Below are 23,001 nucleotides of genomic sequence, written 5' to 3' on the forward strand. Positions count from 1 at the left end.
TAACCCTCTGAGGCCCAAAATATAACCGGTCATTTTTGACTTCTTTTGATTTTACGTTTGTATTTCACCTTCAAATTGTGCCATTTTATTTTTTCCCCTCTTTGTTTGGTATCATTCTTTTCAGCTTGACCTCACGTGTCTGAATTTAGTTGTTTTTTCATTGACATACTGTGTTAACACAACTGATCTGAAATCACACAAACTTCAAATCCTAGTAGTATCTTTTTTACTGTAAACAAAAAAACAGACATGTTGAGTAAATTATTCTTATAACTTGAAATGTAAATATAAATTGTACATTTTGAAAACTTATGCACACATTTTGTAAACATATACAACTATTTATCTAAAAAATGCAGCCAATACACCTGCCGTTTTTTTATTTTTATTTTGTACAACCATTTAAAAATATTACTCAAACTAAAATCAGGTGTCGCAATAAGATGCCCCACAAATTATGTGTGACAGTAAAAAGAAATTGTTTGTCCACCACAAGACAGGAGAACAGCACAGGGATAAACCTGCAGGCCTGACAACAGGAGGTGTATCACTCCGCTGGTTTTCTACTTGGTGACAGTGCTGGGCCATATCATACCGTTCACGGTGATACCGGTGTAATGTTGGGCAACGATAAGAAAATGAAATATGGCGATAGAATATGAGTAAAACGCGCATGCGCAGTGCCTTTGTTTACATACGCACATGGCGGCGAAAAAAACAACTCCCTTTTAACAGGAAGAAACCTCCAGCAAAACCAGGCTCAGGGAGGGGCGGGGCCATCTGCTGTGATTGGTTGGGGTGAGAAAAGGAAGACAGGATAAAGACATGCTGTGGAAGAGAGACAGAGGTTAATAACAGATATGATTCAATGTAGAGAGGTCTGTTAACACATAGTGAGTGAGAAAGGTGACTGGAAAGGAAAAACTCAGTGCATCATGGGAATCCCCCAGCAGCCTACGTCTATTGCAGCATAACTAAGGGAGGATTCAGGGTCACCTGGTCCAGTCCTAACTATATGCTTTAGCAAAAAGGAAAGTTTGAAGCCTAATCTTAAAGTAGAGATAGTGTCTGTCTCCTGAATCCAAACTGGAAGCTGGTTCCACAGAAAAGGGGCCTGAAAACTGAAGGCTCTGCCTTCCATTCTACTTTTAAATACTCTAGGAACAACAAGTAGGCCTGCAGAGCGAGAGCGAAGTGCTCTGATAGGGTGATATGGTACTACAAGGTCATTGAGATAAGATGCGGCCTGATTATTTAAGACCTTGTATGTGAGGAGCAGGATTTTGAATTCTGGATTTAACAGGAAGCCAAAACAGGAGAAATCTGCTCTCTTTCTAGTCCCTGTCAGGACTCTTGCTGCAGCATTTTGGATCAGCTGAAGGCTTTTCAGGGAGTTTTTAGGACTTCCTGATAATAATGAATTACAGTCGTCCAGCCTGGAAGTAATAAATGCATGAACTAGTTTTTCAGCGTCACTCTGAGACAGGATATTTCTAACTTTAGAGATGTTGCACAAATGGAAGAAAGCAGTCTTACATATTTGTTTAATATGTGCATTGAAGGACATGTCCTGGTCAAAAATGACTCCAAGGTTCCTCACAGAGTTACTGGAGGCCAAGGTAATGCCATCCAGAGTACGAATCTGGTTAGATACCATATTTCTAGGCTTTTCAGGGTCGAGTACAATAACCTCAGTTTGATCTGAATAAGAAGCAGAAAGTTAGCGGCCATCCAGGTCTTTATGTCTTTAAGACATTCCTGCAGTTTAACTCATTGGTGTGTGTTATCTGGCTTCATGGACAGATAGAGCTGGGTGTCATCTGCATAGCAGTGTAAATGTATGCTATGTCTTCTAATGATGCTGCCTAAGGGAAGCATGTATAATGTAAACAGAATTGGTCCTAGCACTGAACCCTGTGGAACTCCATAATTAACCTCAGTGTGTGAAGAGGACTCTCCATTTACATGCACAAACTGGAGTCTATTAGATAGATATGATACAAACCACTGCAGCACAGTACCTGTAATACCTACAGCATGTTCTAATTGCTTCAAATAAGCCATTCCTCTGCAGATGATCAGTTAGCTGTTTGACAACTACTCTTTCAAGGATGTTTGATATGAAAGGAAGGTTGGAGATCGTGGCTCAAGAGTTGGCAGTTCGTCTTGTAATCGGAAGGTTGCCAGTTCGAGCCCCGGCTTGGACAGTCTCGGTCGTTGTGTCCTTGGGCAAGACACGTCACCTACCGCCTACTGGTGGTGGTCAGAGGGCCCGGTGGCGCCAGTGTCTGGCAGCCTCGCCTCTGTCAGTGCGCCCCAGGGTGGCTGTGGCTACAATGTAGCTGCCATCACCAGTGTGTGTGTGAATGGGTGGATGACTGGATATGTAAAGCGCTTTGGGGTCCTTAGGGACTAGAAAAGCGCTATATAAATACAGGCCATTTACCATTGGCCTATAATTAGCTGAGACTGCTGGGTCTAGAGATGCTTTTTGAGTAAAGGTTTAAATACAGCTAGCTTGAAGGCCTGTGGTACATAGCCGATCATTAGAGATAGGTTGATCATATTTAAGATTGAAGCATTAATTAATGGCAGGACTTATTTGAGCGGTTTTGTAGGAATGGGGTCTAAAAGACACGTTGATGGTTTGGAGGAAGTAATTATTGAAGTTAACTCAGAAAGATCAATTGGAGGAAAAGAGTCTAACTTAACATCAATGGTACTAAGAGTAGCTGTAGATAATATTACATCTGTGGGATGATTATTGGTAATTTTTTCTCTAATGATAAAAATGTTATTTGTGAAGAAGTTCATGAAGTCATTACTAGTTAACGTTAAAGGGATGGTTGGCTCAACAGAGCTCTGACTGTTTGTCAGCCTGGCTACAGAGCTGAAGAGAAACCTGGGGTTGTTCTTCTTTTCTTCAATCAGTGATGAATAGTAAGATGTTCTGGCTTTGCGGAGAGCTTTCTTAGGCAAGCTACAGTTGTAGCCACAGCTGCCCTGGGGCAGACTGACAGAAGCGAGGCTGCCATATCGCGCCATCGGCCCCTCTGGCCATCACCAGTAGGCGGTAGGTGAAGTGTCTTGCCCAAGGACACAACGACCGAGACTGTCCGAGCCGGGGCTCGAACCGGCAACCTTCCGGTTACAAGACGAACTGCCAACTCTTTGAGCCATGATCGCCCACGATGGACTAAGCCTCCATCTTTAAGGAAGATGCACGATGACAGTCAACGTCAAATGCTTACTCCAAGCCGGTAGCGTTAGTTACTTTAGGTGAAAGTGGATTGTTGGTTTTGAAGCCCGCTGATTGTGTGTTTGGTTTCAACCTCTCCCAGGAGATTGGCACGGAGAGGAGAATCAGGAAGCACCATTCAGACACGGAATTGCACGGACGAAGCTGCACTTGGGGATTAAGGAGGAGCACCTTTGGATTAGCACCTTTCACTGTTTTTTGGCACTACCTTTGGAAACGCACACTTTTTGGCCAGAGCGCCGCATTTTGGGGTCCTCTTTCTCCTGCACCCGTGACACTTGAGGCGACTGTTGTTGTAATTTGACACTATATAAATAAAACTGAATTGAATTGAATGTCAGCCATCTTTGTTTATTTTTAGTTTCAGGAAATAAATTTTCCAAATGAAGTTTGTGTCACTGTGTGCTTAGTTTATCAATTCATTCATTTCTGCATCAGTAATCAAAATCTGAAAGTCATGTTTCATCTGAAGCTAAAAGTAAAGACAAATACTCGAAGAGCAGCTGATTAGATTTATAAAGAGTACAGCAGGAATCACCTACACTCATCAGAGATCAATACAATTACTTCAGTCCATTGTTACTACAGTTAAAATACACTCAAAAGAAATGTTACAGCGGCACATCTGGATGTGAGGCGTGCATCCTGGCGAGCTTTTTTGCATAAACAGAAATGTTTTGGATCCCAAAGCTTCAGATAAAAAAAACATAACAAAACAGTGATGAATCACACTGTAGAAACTTCCCAGCGTTAAACCTGAACACAATCAGTTATTCAAAAACTTCAAAATCACATTCAGGTCCTGATGTTACAAATTCATTTTTTTGTGTTTCCAAAACCTATAGAACATCATGTGAACTCACAGGGGGTGGGACTACTGTCCATAAAACACCTGATCAGAGATGATCAATCACACATGATCAGGACAGAGGATACCCGCATTCTTCGGTAACGCTTTCTGCTTTATCAGCGCCAAACTACAGTTCCTCTACTGTCCAGCAGAGGCAGCAGCGAGTCAGTCCCAAAATCCTTACATGTTAAAATAAACATGCTTACAGCCTGATTCACAAACTGGTCTCTATAGATAACACTCTCCTGTCTGAACTGATTAGAGTTTGCATTATTAGGGGCATGGCCTCTTTGACTGATCGCAGACTTGTTAAACTTGCTGTAGTCCACCCCAATATGATCGCATGATTACATCATCACCGGCGTCTGTTGTTCTTTTTTGTAAATGAACAATTTTCTATGTCAAACACTGTTCCATCATCATCATCACCGGACGACACGAGGAGCTGACATCATCACCTCCATGCATCAAAAGAAACAAGCTGATTGGTCAATTCAACCAATGTCCTACACAAGTATAAGAGACACAGCCATGCTAACATGCTAATAGAAGGAGCTCTGTGCTCCTTAAAAACACACCTGACCTACAATCCAGCACTACGTGAGTCCCGACCCCCAAAACCCACATCTGACCACACCAACCTCCAATCCCTCCCCATAATCCCAGTCCTTTCAATGCTTACATACTGGTAATGGTTTCTGTAAATCAGACACCATTAAAATCAAAACTTTAAATATGAGATGGCTGCTGGTCCAAAGGCATTCTGGGTAATGTAGTGTGGTGTGTCTCAGATTCAAAGAATAAATAAAAATCTGTCTGCTTAAAACAAACTGTGAAAAATATCTGGATCAGACCAGATCCAGATCCAGGTCCAGCTCCAGATACGCATGCTCTGGTCCCATTTACAAACAACAAAGAAACAAAGAAACAAAAAACATCAAGGGCACAGATCAAACCAGTGATCTAATCACATGACCCAGTTTGTTTGAAGCGGAAAATAAGTTGCCAATTTAACCTCGCCCTTACCCTTTTGGCTCCAAGTTTTAGAAAATGTTCCAAGAACAAAAGTCTGATTTGGTCTAAAAACTGTAAAACAGGCAATGGCATTATATCCAGGGCCTTTAACAATAAGAGTCCGATGTGTGTCTGTGGCATCGCAGTGACAACAGCAGAGGTCCCTGAGCTGTAGGTGGGGCGTTAACTCTCGCTCTCCTCTGGGATGTCCTGCAGGTCTGAGGGGTCAGAGGTAATAGGTTACCATGGAGACCATCATAATGCCATGGGCTTTCCATATTGATTGTTGATCAGTGGTACTAACCTCTGGGGCTGTCAGAGCGAGGAGAGATCTTCATCACTTCCTCCTCTTCCTCTTCATTTCCTTCTTGGACGCCATCTAATTGGTCGACTGGATCCTCGGTGGCTAGTGGAGCGAGGGGGCGAAGCTCCAGTTCCCGACTGCTACGTCTCTTGTTAACCTGCCAACAGACAACTCGGATTTATTTCAGTTTTGTCGACTCATCGCGCTTTAGTAATGTAATGTGTGCGTGTTAGTCCCCATAGGGAAATAGTTTCTCTGCATTTAACCCATTCACCCAGTGAAGCAGTGGGCAGCCACCAATGCAGCGCCCGGGGAGTTGAACCCCCGACCTTCCGATCATGGGGCCACCACTCTACCTACTGAGCTATCCCTGCCCAGTAGGTGAACAAGTGAACCCAACTCACCTGTTCTCCTTTCATAACATCACTCTTCTCTCCATTTTTGCTCCTCCTTCTGGTGCCTGGCTCCACTCCCTCCCAGTTTTGGTCCTCCTCTCGCAGACGGAGGCGTGTCACTTCCTCCTGTAGCAGCTCCACCTGCCGCCGCAGCAGCACCGCCTCCCCGCTGGCTTCCAACCCTGTGTCACGTGACAGTGACCGGCTGAGGCGGGGGCCAGGGGCAGAGCCAGGGGTGGTGGAGGGGGTGGAGCCTGCACTGACCAAGAGCGCTAGCATTGAGTCCTGACGAATCACAGCAGCCTGCGACATTGATAACATAAATACTGAATAAATGAATCACTATTTATACATTTATTTGGGTTAATTGCAGGATGTATAAACAAACAATACTAGAAATAAGTTTCAGACCTGCAGGGCGTGAAGCTGTGTGCTCAGACCGATCAAGCGCTGATGGACGTCCTGCAGAGAGGACAGCTGAAGATGTTAGAACTGCACAGGCAGAAACTTTGTACATCAAAATGTATGAAACGGTGCATGAGCTGCATCCCAACACAGACAGAAACATGTCGATCTTCAAAGCGAATCTAAGCCCTTTTGGCACCTACTCAGATCGACTTGCTTTTATTACAGTCCAGTTACACCTAATGTGCGTGTTCGTCATCATACCGACATGTCCGAGTGTCCCGTGATTAATATGCGACGACTACAACAAAGGTGGACGTGGAGCCAGCAGTATAGCTGCTGCTGGGTCTGTGGCTTTTCGTCAGACTCGTGCACCTTGTGTCGGTTTTTGCAGCCTTTTTCCTCGTTGTCGGGTTTCAAAAATGTCTGTTTTGATTTTCGTGAACGAGTTGCTTTCGTGACTCTTTGAATGACGCCACTGACCAGCCAATCGGTGTCACGCAAACTGACATCACATTTTAGTACCTGCCCGGGTCCCTTGGAACCCGGGCCGAGCAGGTACTATTGCAGTATGTGGTGCCAACCCCGAAAACCGGCGAACTGTGGCAAGGCGATCCGAGTAGGTACTGATGGAGAAGGGGCTTAGGTCTTTGACTTCTTGGTATCAAGAGGTTACTCAGAAAAGAGGAAGTAGGTGTTACCTCGTTCAGGGTTCGCTCCTGCAGCTGGTTACCATTTCCATCCTGAAAGAGAAAAGAGCTGAAACTGAGAGACGTGGAGACAAGCTGCCACAGACCTTCTCTTATTCTGAAGGTTCACTCAGACATATGAAAACATACAGTTTATATAAAGAGGATTTATTTGAAGAACTGTGGTTCAGCAGACAAACATTTAAACACAACTGAAGGTTTGCATTGTGCAGATGCAGGTTCAGCTTCACGAACCACCTGAAACTTGCGGACCAATCAGGTGGAGCCTCTGTTGTACCAGCTGCATACGATGATGTTATAAATAAGGGAAATGTTGCGGAACGTCGACCATGTAAGTGAAGAAGTAGCTCCACCCGCTCGTCTGTGCAGTGAGACGTAAACGAGCCCCTCAGAAAAACATTCTTCAACATTTACTTGTTTTTTACTGTCACCTGTATCTTCATTTCTGCTCCAGTTTCCATGGAAACAAAATCCACCAAAACCCTGCTGTGACATTGGGATCATATGACCAATTGCTCACTGATTGGTTAAAGACTGTAAATAACTTCCATGGAACCTCTGAGCATTCAAACATTTTAGCTGTCAGAAGAAATATGAAGGGTTGAAAGTTTCACTTCTTTAAGACACACACCTGAGCAGAAGGTGAAAGGTGAGCGTTACCTTTGAGGACTTGTCGTTCAAGTCAAAAGAGCCGTTCAGAGAACCAGAGTCACCATCTGAGAGAAAGAGACAGGTTATCAAACAGCAACAGAAAGATGATTTCTGCATCACGACACGAAGGGGCGGAGCACAAACAGGCGACAGGTGACTCACCGCTGATCTCCTGGTTGCCGTTGGTTATGGAAGATTTCTGGATGCTGGCATCTGACAGCAGCTCCGTCAGTCTGTCGACTGAAACAGAAAATATGGTGAGCCTGATGGTGAGCAACCGGCAGCCTGGACCGAGTCTCTGTTAGCGCTGGAAGCTGCTCGGGGTGGAGGCTGTCTCGGAGAACATTTCCTTTAATGCTCAGTTCTTCTTTGTTCCCAGATGTTTATGTGTGGCACAAAGACCTGAGGTGTGATGGCTTCATCCCATAAATATCAATTTTAAACATCGAACCAGGTGAGCTACATCCATGTAACCACGGCAACATCTGACTCCACTTCCGCAAATCCCTTTATTGTGGCGGGAATGAACCCTGTATAAGTTCCGGGTCAATCAGCTGCATGTCCCCTGCTCCTATGGACTAAATTGAACTGTTGATACACACAGGTCATCCATCCATCCATTCGCTTCCGTTTATCCTTTACAGGGTCGAGGGGGGCACTGGAGCCTATCCCAGCTGTTTTAGGGCGAGAGGCGGGGTAGACCCTGGACAGGTCGCCAGTCTGTCGCAGGGCCGACACACAGGGACAGACAACCATTTGCTCTCACATTCACTCCCACATTCAGACCTATGGGCAATTTATTTTTTAATTATATTTGGATTTGGATTGGAGAAGAAAAACCGTCTGCACAGCAGTATATGAATAACATGGGAACAAAGTCCTTCCAGGTTTTAGATTAAGTCCAGGAGAGCAAATGATGAAGTGATCAGCGGGTGCATATTAACCGGTGGAGGTTAACTAGCTATTACTAGGAGAGTTGCTCGCATGCTCTCTCGAAGGAGATATATAGAACACATTACATGGAACTATAAACACAAACTGGGGGGGTGCCCATGCTGCAATCATGGTGAACAAATAAGTAAATAAACAAGCAATAGTAATAGAAGTAAATGTAATAAATAAATAAATAAATAAAACAAAAACCAACCAAGTAATAGTGAGATCAAGTGAAGTCAGCCCTCGTGGGGGTGATGAATTGGATCCAATTGCTCCAAATGTGGTAGAATTTGGCTTTTTGCTTTCTTAACAGATATGTAAGTTTTTCCATCCTAAATATCTCTAAAATGATCCCAAACCAGTCATCCAGGGTAGGCTGGGCTGGGCTGAACCATCTTCTAGTAATTGTTTTTTTACTCGCCACCAAGAGTAATTGCACCAACTTAATCTCACTCCTACGTTCCAGAAAGGGGACCAAACTCATGTATAAAACCTTGAAATCTAAAGGTATTTGAACGTTAAAGACTGCACTTAAGGAGACCTGAACACCTATCCAACAGTTTTTTAACTTGGGACAGTCCCAAAAAACATGAAAATGGTTAGCAACAGTCGAGCCCCTTTGTATCTCTCCTGATATGGAGTCTTGAAGCACCTAATAATATTCTTCCAGCCATGCTCCTTCCAGCTCATAGAACTGGACGTGGACCACTGGCAGTACCAAACATTTTCCCACTCCCCCACAGAAATACCAATTCCTGATTCCCTTTCCCATTTATCCTTAGTGTATAAAGTGTTATCCTTGCTGGCACTAGAGAGAGCTTTGTATAGTTTAGAAATAGATTTAGTAGGGGTCATGGTTGTGGCATTTTTCAGGATGAGGAAAAATGCAACTCAACATCATTGATGCCTATGGGCAATTTAGATTAACCAATTGACCTATCCCCACTAACTGCACGTTTGGACGGAAGCCGGAGTACTCGGAGGGAACCCACGCAAACACGGGGAGAACATGCAAACTCAACACAGAAGGAACCGGCCTGATGGGGGAATTGAACTCAGGACCTTCTTGCTGTGCGGCAACAGTGCTGACCACCGTGCCACCGTGCTGTCCTATCACAGGTCAATGGAACAAAACTGATCTCACACTGGACTAAACCTCGTCCCACCTCCTTTTGGGACCTAATAAGCTGTTTTGTGTTATTACCATTATTTCTGTTCGTGATATATATGCATATATTTATTTTCTGTATACTTTTGAGCTCTATTTCTGTTTCCTGTGTTTTATTCACACACTCAGGCTCCGTAGCCTGATTAGCTCATTATCTATGAAGCTGCAGTTAGGCGCCCTGGTCCTTTACCGCGTTACACCCTAATCTCCACCAAAGGTCACATGATCTGTTAAAGTCTTAGTCCATCGTTCTGGACCTAAGAAGCATTAGCACCTCCTCACCTTCACCGATGGCAGCGAGGAGGAGTGGCTCGGCCTGAGGTGCCTGAGGAGTGTCAGCTCTAAAAAGGTTCCTGCAGGAGGAGGAGATCCTGACCTCCATGTCTCCTTCTTCTTCTGCCTTTCCTCTTCCAGACGCCTCCACCAGATCAGAAAACAGAGTGACGCGCTCCTGTAAGAGCTCCAGCACCTCCCTGTCCTTCTGCTGGATGTCAGCTCTGAGTCTGCGCAGCAACGCTTTGTCTTCTGTCTCAATGAGAGGAAAGTCGTCTCTGCACGGACAGCTGCAGAAAAGAATTCATCAGTAACTAAAGTACACAGTAACTACAGTAACTACAGTTTGCAGTAGTTACCACAGTAACTAAGGTCACCAAAACTAAGTAGAGGCGCAGAAGGTAACAAATACAAATACCAGTTTCACAGGTTAAATATCAATTATATATATTTGGCCTCTGTAATATTATGGATATTTATAATTGAGCCGTTTGTGAGTATTAGAGCGATTTCTTATGTTTGTATTATTTAACTGGTTCAGCCTGTTGCTCTTAAATACATCATTTCATTTGATAGTTGTGATTCTGATTCCTGCAGCACGTCATATACTAAAGAGAAAACCGGACATCAAAACTCCCACAAATACACGATGCCGTGCACTGGTCGAGACACTCGACTGCAGGAATATGACTGTATTATATTCACTGAATTTACAGGCGCTCTGTATTGTGATAACTGTCGTCATCGGGGTAGGAAATGACGCACAGCCAGAGCACTTCGTTTCCTCAGGACACACACGTGTGTCTTGCTCACCTGGTGGCGGCCTGCTGGATGCGGCTCATCCAAGTCTTCCTGTCTTCTTTCGATGAGGCGTGCAGCTCATACATCTCCGGGGGGGTGGAGTCACTGATCAGGTACATCCCTCTCTCCTGATTGGCTATGTCTCTGACAATCAGATTAGTCAATGAGACCACTGGAGACTTGTCCTGAAACGCAGGTGAGCAGACAGGTGAGCAAACAGGAAACCTTGAACAGAGCTGAAGAAGGTCAGGGGGCTTTCGAATGTTATCAGGCATGACTCACCAGTGACACAACAAAGGTGAACTTCTGGTCTTTCTCCTGGAGGAAAACCAAGATGTCTGACATCAGCAGCACCTGCACATCTGGAGACAAACACAGTCGTGACTTGCAAGCTCTGCCCACACGCATGTTGCACCACAGCAGGTGATAAAGCCCACTACCTTTCATCCTGGTACCCTGGACCTTGCAGAGGAGTGTCCCCTCGTGCAGGAGCCTCCTCCTCAGCAGCTCTCCACCTCTGAACACACCTCCTCCCCGGACCTCTGCCTGGGCACGCGGGTCCAGGCGGGCATGGATCTCCTGCAGCCTCCTGCTCCGGTCAAGCTCCAGGACCTCTTTGTCCACAGAGCTGATCAGCTCCTTCAGGAGGCCCAGTGCGCGGCTCAGAGCCTGTGCCTCCTCTTCGCAGCCTGCAGGAGGTTATGGATTCATCACAGTCATAAGTCAAAGGTCATCAGAGAATCCTAAAGGTCAAAAGTCACAGATTACCTTTAGTGTTGTCCAGGATTCGCTGGATGAGGACGGGGTACTTTGTGATCCGCTGCGTCACCAACAGGATGCACTCCTGGACGCCGTGACGCCGCAGCAGAGGACCGCGAGTCACACGCTGAGCATTGTGGGAAAGGATGGAGACAGGAAGTCAGCATCAGAAACACCAGCCGGCCCCGGGCCGAACCAGCTTGCAGCAGCGTAAATCAAAACACAATGACCATGACGGTTCCAGGATCAGCCTGAAGCCACAGGTGAGCGCCTCACCCTGATGAACTGCTGCAGTCTCCGGTCGCGAGCCAAAACTTCCTTGTAGAGTTTCACAGCTTTCGGATGTCGACTGCAGAACTCTGAATAAACTTTCTTCCAGTCATCAGCAGTCTGCCCTGAGAACTGCACACACACACACACACACGTGTAGGTTCGGTGGATAAACTCAGGTCTTTGGCGTGTCTTTGTAGCGACCGTCTGGTGAATGCCATTTTAAAATCAGTGCCAAGTGGTTGGTTTATGTTGACAAACGTGACGTTCAGTTCCGGGCAAACAAGCCTCGGGTTTTATTAAATAAATCCATCCATTTTTTTGTCTGTTTTTTGTTCACACTACAAATAAAATGTGACAGCAAACGTGCTCTAGTGTGAACGTCTCAAAGCGGCCTGCATGTGCAAAAGAAGACGTCACACACAATGCGCTCTGTTCACGGTAGGTGTTGTTGCAGCAGTCTACCAATTTCTGCACAGTTGTAACCGACAGAATTTTGACAAATTAATTAGAGAAAGAAGGACACTGAGAAAACAGAGAGCCCGTGCTTTAACAATGGCCTTGTTTGGAGCAGTGGCTGCTACCTCCGTGCAGATGTATATATGGACACGGAGTCGTTTGTCTTCTCCAGCGCTGATAATTGGGATCTGTCTTTTGTCAGTGACGTAAAAGACTAATTTAATGCGACATGACCATCAAACAGCAGTCACTTTCTAAAACATCAGATATGTATCGGATTCAGTACCACATACAAAAGGTCGCATTTGAAAATGTCGGATTTGTGCTGTTCAAACTGCCATACCATGATCGGATATGGTGGATTTGATGCGCTTTCGCCTGCAGTGGGAACGTAGCCTTAGAAGCCCTGTTAGCAGCAAGGTGCGGGTGCAAGAGGTGGAGTCGTCGTACCTGTCGGACCAGCAGGTCTCCCAGCTTGCGCACCGTGAAGTTGGTGGAGCTGCCCTCCACCAGACCCGCCTTCCTCCTGTTCAACAGCTCTGACAGGAAGTGGGAGTGAAGCTCCAGCAGTTGGTCCAGACACGGGAAGATGGTGTGGACCACCCCCGCCTCCAGCATCACCTCCTCCAGCATCCCCCGCCGGTACACGCCCTCCATGATCCTCAGCGTGCGGACGTGGTGAAACTCGGTCTGGATCAGCTCTGAGGCAAAGAGAGAGCTCGGTCACGTTTCTTCTCCAGCTGTGGCGAGCACACGCACAGCTGTAGACCACGCTTTAGTTAAGGTTTTAGAATTGGCTACTTCGTTGGGACTGTAGGAAAACCCGACCCCGCCCACACAGAGCACTGACACGTCAAACACCTTTGGGAGGAACTAAAACAGAGACGCCAAGTGCCAGACCTGACAAAAGCTCTCCTGAACAAATGGGCAAAAATTCCCACACATCTGGAAGCTGTATGAGCTCCAAGTTTAAATCTCCCGCAGGTGTAACGAGTCCACATGTTGTGTGTGTGTGTTTGGTGACTGTTGCTGTACCGTAGATGACGTCCTGCTGCTTGATCAGGTCTTTGTGAAGTGTTTGCAGGAAGTTGGGCTCCACAGCGAGGCTCCAGCTGTCGACCTGCACGCAGCTGCCCTCCTTCTGCAGCTCGTCCAGCAGAGGGCTCCACTCAGCTGCACACAGAAAGAATGAATCCCATCAGGTTACAGCGCCACCTGCTCACAGAATTAAGATCTGATAGTAATCAATAAAAGTGACTAACAGACCGTCATCAGTAAGAGACTCCATGGACAGAGTCCTGCTCCTGAAGTTCAGAGACTCTGTGGACTGAGACAGGATCCTCTTGAGACCTGCAGAGTCCTCGGTCACACTGAGGACAGACAGAAAGGTGACTTATGATGCTCTGATGGTGTGAAGATGCAGAGAAGCAGGTGAGCATGTCAGCTGTTGACTGCCGTGGCAATTAATAAATGTCTGAGTGTGTTGAAGCTCGTCATATCGAAAACTTTTTCAAGTCACTGAAGCTGCAATACTCGATTACAGTAATCGAGTACAGTAGAGTACATTAGTTTAAAGATAGAGAGCTTCAGTGTTTTACTTTTGCCCCACAGAACACTGAACTAGTTTCACTGGATGCGATTTAAAAGCTTGCTTCACCTTCCCCACAAATTGATTCTGTTCATCTGGACGTTTTCAGCGGGAGAAACGTTTCTGTGGGCTGGTTTCAGTCACTGAGCAAATGTCCTGTTTATGAGGCTGGAAACCTGCAGTCAGCTGAGACTGAAGAAGTCACCTGGATGAGTGACGAAACGTTTCTCCCACTGAAAACATCCAGATGAACAGAATCGACTTTATGGGATTTACTCACCTGGATGACTGAGCACGCATCAAGACCTCACTTTGTGATGGGTGGCGGTTTGATGATGTCAGCATCTGGATTAATTTTTTTATGTTTTATTCTTAATGAACTCTGCGTGAATTTATTCTTGCATATAATGAATTTTACTTCTTTCGCTCTGCGGCCATATCTCTAACCCTCCCAGCAGCTGCTTCCTGCAACCACAAGAACCACAAGATGGCGATGTCGGAGCCGAGCAAACCGGAGCCTCGTCTGTGACCTGGAGGTTTATATTTTAGCTCAGCTGCATGTTTCCGATTTCCAGTCTTTCCACACAAAGTGGTCAGTTTATTAGGAACACCCATAATCAATTTAGTCTGTACATTTGCTTTTCCTGTTTCTGATGCTCCTGCTCAACCACAACAGCCAGCAGCCAATTAGCTCCGTGCTCAGCCTCACCCTGCGATGTTATTTGTGGAGACACTTTTGGCGAGCGAGAGGCCAGATCGAACGCGTCTGGAGCCGAGCAGCGACTGACGAAGGCTGTCAGAAGGATAGATGGCTGAGCTCGGTCGCTCCTTCATCATAGGCGCTGAAGCAGAGAAGAAGAAAAAGTCATCATTGTGACAAACAACAGCAAAAGAAGAGGAAAAGGAGATGTTTTTAGGTGACAGGACTCACTTTTGCTTCTCATGGCGACGTTCTGCAGAGCTGAACTATTTCTCGCTAACGCCAGCTTCTGTTGCTGTCAGAGAGAAACACAGGTCAACCTTGGAGCGACCAAAAAGAGAGAGAAAGCCTGCGTTCATGAGCAACACAGCTGCTCCAAAAACCCGGGTCACCGACGTTTGTGGCAGTTCTTTTTATAACTTCGCTCTGTGTTTCACTATGGGAATCGCCTTGGTGTGACCAACTACAGAATCTCCAATGACACCATGTCTGTCCATGACAGACCTGGCGAGCCGTGCTCAGGGCTCCACCCCCTCGTTCTAACACGGCCGACCAACCCCTGCTGACTCATTCTTGCTTTCTTCCTGTGAGAAACTACTTTGAGCTCCCTCAGCTTCTCCAAGCTAACTTGATTAGCTGCTTAACAGTTAGAATGAGGGGGCGGAGCCCTGAACCTTTGGCTCTGTTGATCTTTACTCACTCCTGGCGCGCTCAGAGTCGAGCCCCACATATTCCTGCTCCACAATAATATTGCAAGCTTACTCAAAGAGACGACTTGAACTGAGCAAGGAGAATCCTGAGACAGGACGCACACATGGAAATATCCTGTTTTCCTTTTTCCAGCGATCAGTTCAGTGTTTTAGTCAAACTTCTACACAAAGATCAGTGCACAATAAAAATTACACAACATTTCTCAGTAGTGTGCACACAGAGCATCATTCATTTTCTTTCTTTTACTATCCTCAGTGCAGGTGAATGCCTCATCTGTGCTATTTTTCACCAGCTGTCACACAACTTCATTATATGCAACAGCACAAAATGCTGTCAGCTTAAAGAAAGAATTAGTAAATATTCCACTACAGGATGTCCCAAAGAAAAAAGTATGCTTTGATGCCATTTATTTTTACTGCAGTGCATCAATTCCCTTTTTTCCCCACACATCTTTCCTCTGTGCAAGAACGGAGGCATCTTGCTCCATTCACTGAATTCAACAGTAGACTTTCAGATTTTCAGAGTTAATAAATATGTGAAAGTAATATGTTTTACCACATCATTGTTCTAACTGTGAACGGTGCACTGAATGACGGTCAGGTTAGGGCTGATTTTTTTCACTCAGTGGTGTGACACCTATCACAGCGGCTGCACCATCCGCTGCAAAGCCACAGAGATTAACATGTATGTGTTGATCTCTGTCTCTCTCCCACAGCGTGTCTTTATCCTGTCTTCCTTCTCTCACCCAAACCGGTCGCAGCAGATGGCCCCGCCCCTCCCTGAGCCTGGTTCTGCCAGAGATTTCTTCCTGTTAAAAGGGAGTTTTTCCTTTCCACTGTCGCCAAAGTGCTGCTCATAGGGGGTCATATGATTGTTGGGCTTTTCTCTGTATGTATTATTGTGGGGTCTACGTTACAATATAAAGCACCTTGAGGTGACTATTGTGGTTTGGCGCTGTGTAAATAACATTGAATTGAATTGAAGTTAATGTAACCTTTTTTTTAGAAAGACCCTGATAGCAAAGCTTTCTGATGTAAGATGTAAACCAAGAGCGAACCATTGTTTTCCCCAGTGTGACTGTAGCCTACCAGGACTGGGACAGGTGTGTGCAGACAGACAGGTAAGAAGAGAGAGAGAGACTGCTCTTACCTTCTGCTTCATCTTAGCACAGCTCGCCAGACTGTCTCTGCAGCGATTGTGGATGGTGACATTACATGCTATGAGACACACAGGTAAAGAGAGACACGGGTGTAAATGGGGTGACCCAGCTGTCTTAGCTAATTATAGGCCAATCTCCAACCTTCCTTTATATCAAACATCCTTGAAAGAGTAGTTGTAAAACAGCTAACAGATCATCTGCAGAGGTTTATTTGAAGAGTTTCAGTCAGGTTTCAGAGCTCATCACAGCACAGAAACAGCTTTAGTGAAGGTTACAAATGATCTTCTTATGGCCTCTGACAGTGGACTCATCTCTGTGCTTGTCCTGCTAGACCTCAGTGCAGCGTTCGATACTGTCGACCATAATATCCTATTAGAGCGATTAGAGCATGCTGTAGGTATTACAGGTACTGCACTGCAGTGGTTTGTATCATATCTATCTAATAGACTCCAGTTTGTGCATGTAAATGGAGAGTCCTCTTCACACACTGAGGTTAATTATGGAGTTCCACAGGGTTCAGTGCTAGGACCAATTCTGTTTACATTATACATGCTTCCCTTAGGCAGCATCATTAGAAGACACAGCATACATTTTCTTTGGTATACAATGAAAATGTATATCTCTGAAATTTGAAACAATGAACAGACGCTGAAAAACTAGTTCATGCATTTATTACTTCTAGGCTGGATTATTATTATCAGCACTATTATCAGGAACTCCCTGCAAAGCCTTCAATTAATCCAGCAGGAAACAGTCTGTAAACGAGCTTCTTACAGTCTGAAGTTTACAGAACAGAATCTGTTGTGCTGCCGGACTCTGTGAAGTCCAACAGAAACTCTACAACTTTTTTAAGATTCAGATGCCCCGCCCCTCCCTGAGCCTGGTTCTGCTGGAGGTTTTTTCCTGTTAAAAGGAATTTTTTCCTTCCCACTGTCACCCAAGCGCTTGCTTACAGGGGGTCATATGATTGTTGGGTTTTCTCTGTATTATAGTAGGGTTTACCTTACAATATAAAGCACCTCAGGCAACTGTTGTTGTGATTTGATGCTGTATAAATAAAAAAGAGAAGCGAGAGAGAGAAACCCAACTACCACAGTGGTACTGGAACCTGCAGAAACCAGGCAAGAAAGAGACCACTTACATGCTAAAGACACACATTTGTTCACTGTGCTGACCTCACTTTTTCCACAGAAGATGTCGCCAGTAAACCACAACACACACACAGTTAAAAATACTCTGTGTTCTGGGTGTGTAAGTTTCTTTTTATAAACTTTCTTCAGTCTTCGAGTTGCTCTACACCAGGGGTGTCCAACTCCAGGCCTCGAGGGCCAGTGTCCTGCAGGTTTTAGATCTCCCCCTGGGTCACCTGAATCAAACGATCAGTTCATTACCAGTCCTCTGGAGAACTTTAAAACGTGTTGAGGAGGTAATTTAGCCAAATCTGCAGGACATCGGCCCTCGAGGCCTGGAGTTGGACACCCCTGCTCTACCCAAAGATTTGTCTGTCTGTATCGTTCTGTTCTGTCTGGTGTTGCGCTGTCGTTGTTTTGTTTTTTTGCAGTTTTGACATATTTCACTTTATGTTGTCTTGTGTTGATTGGCTGTCATTTGTAGCACTGTGGTCTTGGAGGAACGCTTTCTCCTTTCACTGTGTACTGTACCACTGTACATGGTTGGAATGACAATAAAGCCACTTGACTTGAAGTCTGTGTACACACACACACACACACATACACACACACACACACACACACACACACGTAGACATAGTCCCCTTGACCCACTTCTCAGGGTGCATCTGCAGCAGCCAATCAGAGTGCAGGACAACAAGGTGTGTAGGCTGACACACACACACATACACACTGGGCGAGGGGCTTGGGGGGATGGGGCGGGAAGAGGGGTGAGTCTTCTTTCACCCGCTCCTGAGGTCTACATGTGGTCACATGACCAATCTGTTGTGTTTAACAAGGAGATTTTACTGTGTTACACTGATCTCAGCTGACTCTGTGTGTGTTAATCCGGAGGTACATCTGTTCATTGTGAGGAGGATTAACACACCGTCTGTCATACACACAGCAGACAAGCCCCCCCCCCACACACACACACAAGTTTGATCAATCTGTAAATCGACTGTATAAATAAAGTTTCCTGTGTGTAAATGAACTGTAAACCCTCCCTCTGTACAGTTGTGCTTAGGGATGGGTATCAAAACCCGGTTCTTGTTGAGAACCGGTTCCCACTGTTTCAGTTCCTTGGAATCGTTTGCCATTTTTGCAAACGATTCCCTTATCGATTCCAGTCGCCCCGAATGACGTCACCACGTTGCGGAGCATCATTTACCTGGCAGGAAACACAGCGGCTCAAACGCTCAAAAGTTTGGTTACACTTTACGAGAACGGATGACAACAGGGCAACTTGCAATACTTGCAAAGTAGAGATTTCATTGAAGGGAGGAAACACTACAAATATGCAAAAGCATTTGTTCACAAAACACGCGATGACCTTAAATGAACGTCGTGTTTTTAATTCCGCTCCGGACTCGTGAATCTCAGCCCAGCAGCAGCGGTAACGTTTGCACGTCCTCTCCCGTTAATGCGGCAGGTAAATAATCAACTAACATATTATGTTAGCGCGATCTGCCTTATTACAAACCTGCCATTACTGTGCATTTAGTGACCATGATGAGACAGACAGAGTCTGGCTCAGATGCTGGCAGTTCTCGCTGCAGTCTGCCGGTAGCGTCTCCTTTCAGGCAGGATAGACGAACGTCACCGAGCAGTGACTCAGTTTGTGGTCAAAGGTTTGCACCCGTTTGCCACAGCAGATCATTTTCAGTAAGTGAATGTGTTTAATTGTAGGCAGGGACATTACTGGATATTCTTGTGTAATTGCTACAGAATAATTTATGTTATACTTTGTTATTGCTACAGAAGAATATTTATTTTATTATTTTACATTTACAATGTTTTTTCCTGGGGACCCTGTGACACCCCATTGAAGAGCCGCAGGCTGGATCTCTTAAGATCTCACTGCTGGGTTTGTAAGGCCATGTTACTCTTAAATTTCTATCTTGTTCAAAGAGAAGATATAAAACAAAGTTCTGAGCTAATCGACCTTAGTGTTCTCCTTTTTTAAAAAGAATCGATAAGAGAATCGAAAATGGAATCGGAATCGTGAAAATCTTATCAATACCCATCCCTAGGTGTGCTTACCTGGGCAGCTGAGCGCCTCTTTGGCCGTGATGCTCCTGTTGCAGGAGGAGCAGAGGGTGGTGGAGGACACTGTCAGTGAGGTAAACAGGTGGCCATTACTGGAGCGCACCTCCCTCTCTCTCGCTTCCTTCTCCCTCTCTTTCAGGCGCTCCTTCTCCTTATTCTGAGAAACAGATGAGACAGAGCTGTATGAGGGGACCGGAGCACCTGCTGAGAACAGCCAGCGGATTCAAACCCACGACTTCTGATTGGCTGCAGACAGACTGTTTCACCAGCCAATCAGAGTGCAGGGCTGAGTATCAGTGGCTCCACTCTGAAATGAGTCAATCAAATACTTGGAGGCCCACCACGCGTGGGAATCACACGCGGTTGTCAGCCAGAGTGATTAATCAGCTATCAATACAGACGTGAAGGCAGCGTGAGGCTTAAATGAGTCACATCTGTAACCGAAACCACCGTCAAGTTTCAGAGACATCTTCACTAAACTGCTCCAAAGTCACAGACTCAGACCTGATCAGTCGATCCATCGGTAACAGCAGAGGGAGCAGAGTTTAAACTGAAAACACTAAAAGTGACGATTCATCAGAAACATGTTTCATGTTCCCAAAAGCTGAACTTCTGCTTTCTGCTTTCTGCCCTGGGAGGGGCAGGAAGGGGAAGTGTGTGAGGACCGTGGGGGGTGGGGGGATGATGTCATCACAAACACAGAAGTACACATGGGTGTGAAATCCACCAACAACGAAACACTTCTGCTTTTCCTCTTCACACAGCTGCAGCTGAACATCATTATTGAGTCTAGATTATTGGATGCTGCAGGTTGAAACCCGACACGTCACAAAACACAACCACCTCTCGAGCTTTTGCAAGAAAATGTGAAACAGCTGCAGGGTGTTTTGCTGCAGCCTCGTCGCGAGCTCCCCCAAGCAACAGCTGTTTTTTGTGTTTAATTTTCCTTTTCCTTTATTTTTTCACGAGCAGCACGTGTCTCCTTGTGTACGACCGACAAACCTTACTGGACATAAAAGACGGACTTTCTCATCACTTTCCGGAGTTCAAGTTTTGCAACACGGACGCTCCGTTTGCAGACCCCCCATTCATCTCACCTGAGACGCCTTTGTTCTCTGTCCCTGAAGGCCGCAAACGCCGACGCAGAGGGAGAAGACCTGGCGTTCTGGTTCGACTGAGACGGCGCACTAACAGACCACCGTTACCCAGTTTATTACTGGCTAATGTGCAGTCTCTGGAGAACAAGCTGTGCGAGCTTCGGGCACGGATCTCATTCCAGCGAGAGATGCAGGACTGCTGCGTGATCTGCCTCACAGAAACCTGGCTATCGGACAAGGTACCGGACTCCGCAATACAACTACCGGGGTTCTCCGTGCATCGCGCGGACAGGTCACAGGAGCTTACTGGGAAAAGCAGAGGCGGTGGTGTATGTTTCATGATCAACAACAGCTGGTGTGATTATGCGAACGTGCACCCGGTCAAATCCTTCTGCTCACCGGACCTGGAGTACCTGATGATTAAGTGCCGGCCATTCTGGCTACCGAGGGAATTTACAGCAGTGATTATTACGGCTGTTTACATTCCCCCACAAGCCGACACTGACCGAGCACTCAGGGAACTGTACAGCGTGATCAGCAGCGAGGAAACCGCACACCCAGAGGCAGCGTTTATCACAGACGGGGACTTTAACAAAGGAAACCTGAAGAAAGTTTCACCAAAACGCCACCAACACATCCACTTCAACACTCGTGGAGACCGGCTACTTCACCACTGCTGCGTACAAAGCCCTCCCCCACGCCCCATTCGGCCAATCAGATCACCGCTCCATCCTGCTCCTGCCCGTCTACAGGCAGAAGCTGAAACAGGAAGCTCCAACCATAAGGGCGGTGCACAGTTAGTCGGACCAATCGGAGTCTGCGCTGCGGGACTGTTTTGATCACGCGGACTGGGAAATGTTTCACGTGGCTGCTAAAGACATCGACGAGAACACAGACTCAGTCTGTGGATTTATCAGGAAATGCGTGGAAGATGTCGTCTCATCCAGAACAGTTAAATCCTTCCCAAATCAAAAACCCTGGATTAACGGAGATGTTCGCGCGGCACGGAGCACCACCTATGCCTCCACGCACATTACCAACTCCGGAAGACGATCAAAGCAGCCAAACGTGAGTACAGGGACAGGGTGGAGCAACAGTTTGACAACCCTCGGAGTATGTGGCAGGGACTAAACACGATCACAGACTTTAGAGGGAAACCAGCACACCGCAGACCACGGCCTCTCTGTGTGAGGATCTAAACGTATTCTACGCTAGATTTGACACAGCGAACACCACGAGACCGGACAGTGTGCGCACCGCGGATGACGTCAGCGCCAGGGGCGGATCTAGAGAAATTTTCTTAAGGTGGCAAAGAAATCAAATGGGGTGGCAAAATCAAAGCCTTTTTTTTTTCAAACACTCATGCAGGTGGTTACATATGGTTAAATGATTCAAATGCAGTAAGTATGCAAGTTTTTCATATAAATATAGTCTATAACTTAATTATTGTCTGTAGCCCACATAATTACACACTAGTTACATATGAGTTTTGATCTTATGTACTGTATAGCCTGTAGAATAAATAAATATGTAGCCCAATAAATATAAAATCCAGAAAGCTACACAACATGGGGCGCTTCATTTACAAACACAAGTCTAACTTAAGTTTCACTGTTTTTGTTAAAAACAGTCACATTGTTACAGCTTAAATTACACAAAATGTCAGAAATCTGCACTGTCATGAACAAAAATGTAAACCTAATTTTTCATGTTTTGTTGGATTAACCCTCTGAGGTCTACAATACAACCGGCCATTTTTGACTCCTTTTGAGTTTATGTTTGTATTTCACCCTGAAATTGTTTCATTTTGGTTTTTTCCCCATTGCCTTGTTTGATTTCTTTTCAGCTCAACTGAATTTAGTTGTTTTTTCACCGACATGCTGAATTAGTGTTACTGATCTGAAATCACACAAAGAACTTAAAATCCTAGTAGAATTTTTTTACTGTAAAAAAACACAGACATGTTGAGTACATTTTTATAACTTGAAATGCAAATATAAAATGTACATTTTGTAAACATAAACAACCATTTATCTAAAAATGCACCCCATACACCTGCCATTTTTTTTTCATTTTGTACAACCATTTAAAAATATTACTAAAACTAAAATGAGAGAACAATCAGGTGTTGCAATAAGATGCCCCACAAATGATGTGTGTCAGTAAAAAACAAGTTTGTCCACCAAAAGACAGAAAGCACAGGGACAAACCTGCAGGCCTGACAACAGCAGGTGTATCACTCCGCTGGTTTTCTACTTAGTGACAGTGTTTACG

At 45.5% G+C, this 23,001-nt stretch overlaps 1 protein-coding gene across 1 annotated transcript in view; it reads right to left on the minus strand.

The window, feature by feature from the left end:
- Nucleotides 1-3,758: 3,758 nt before the first annotated feature.
- The window catches only part of arhgef2b (rho/rac guanine nucleotide exchange factor (GEF) 2b), a 39,087-nt gene continuing 19,844 nt past the window's right edge, over nucleotides 3,759-23,001 (minus strand). The window contains exons 2-21 of the mRNA XM_085292987.1: nucleotides 19,625-19,787; nucleotides 16,403-16,470; nucleotides 14,774-14,837; nucleotides 14,552-14,684; nucleotides 13,521-13,624; nucleotides 13,290-13,427; nucleotides 12,705-12,955; nucleotides 11,802-11,927; nucleotides 11,535-11,652; nucleotides 11,207-11,455; nucleotides 11,049-11,128; nucleotides 10,779-10,951; nucleotides 9,975-10,255; nucleotides 7,751-7,828; nucleotides 7,598-7,653; nucleotides 6,929-6,970; nucleotides 6,234-6,284; nucleotides 5,832-6,125; nucleotides 5,428-5,584; nucleotides 3,759-5,341 (exon numbers count right to left, since the gene is read on the minus strand). Of these exons, the coding sequence (XP_085149113.1) occupies nucleotides 5,307-5,341; nucleotides 5,428-5,584; nucleotides 5,832-6,125; nucleotides 6,234-6,284; nucleotides 6,929-6,970; nucleotides 7,598-7,653; nucleotides 7,751-7,828; nucleotides 9,975-10,255; nucleotides 10,779-10,951; nucleotides 11,049-11,128; nucleotides 11,207-11,455; nucleotides 11,535-11,652; nucleotides 11,802-11,927; nucleotides 12,705-12,955; nucleotides 13,290-13,427; nucleotides 13,521-13,624; nucleotides 14,552-14,684; nucleotides 14,774-14,837; nucleotides 16,403-16,470; nucleotides 19,625-19,787 (2,661 nt within the window). The 3' untranslated portion in view covers nucleotides 3,759-5,306. The remainder of the gene's footprint in view (nucleotides 5,342-5,427; nucleotides 5,585-5,831; nucleotides 6,126-6,233; nucleotides 6,285-6,928; nucleotides 6,971-7,597; nucleotides 7,654-7,750; nucleotides 7,829-9,974; nucleotides 10,256-10,778; nucleotides 10,952-11,048; nucleotides 11,129-11,206; nucleotides 11,456-11,534; nucleotides 11,653-11,801; nucleotides 11,928-12,704; nucleotides 12,956-13,289; nucleotides 13,428-13,520; nucleotides 13,625-14,551; nucleotides 14,685-14,773; nucleotides 14,838-16,402; nucleotides 16,471-19,624; nucleotides 19,788-23,001) is intronic.

The sequence above is a fragment of the Mchenga conophoros genome, linkage group LG11, assembly GCF_057382185.1.
Source record: "Mchenga conophoros isolate Kocher_MC1m ecotype Shallow Benthic linkage group LG11, M_conophoros_male_GT1.1, whole genome shotgun sequence".
In the NCBI taxonomy this organism is placed as follows: domain Eukaryota; kingdom Metazoa; phylum Chordata; class Actinopteri; order Cichliformes; family Cichlidae; genus Mchenga; species Mchenga conophoros.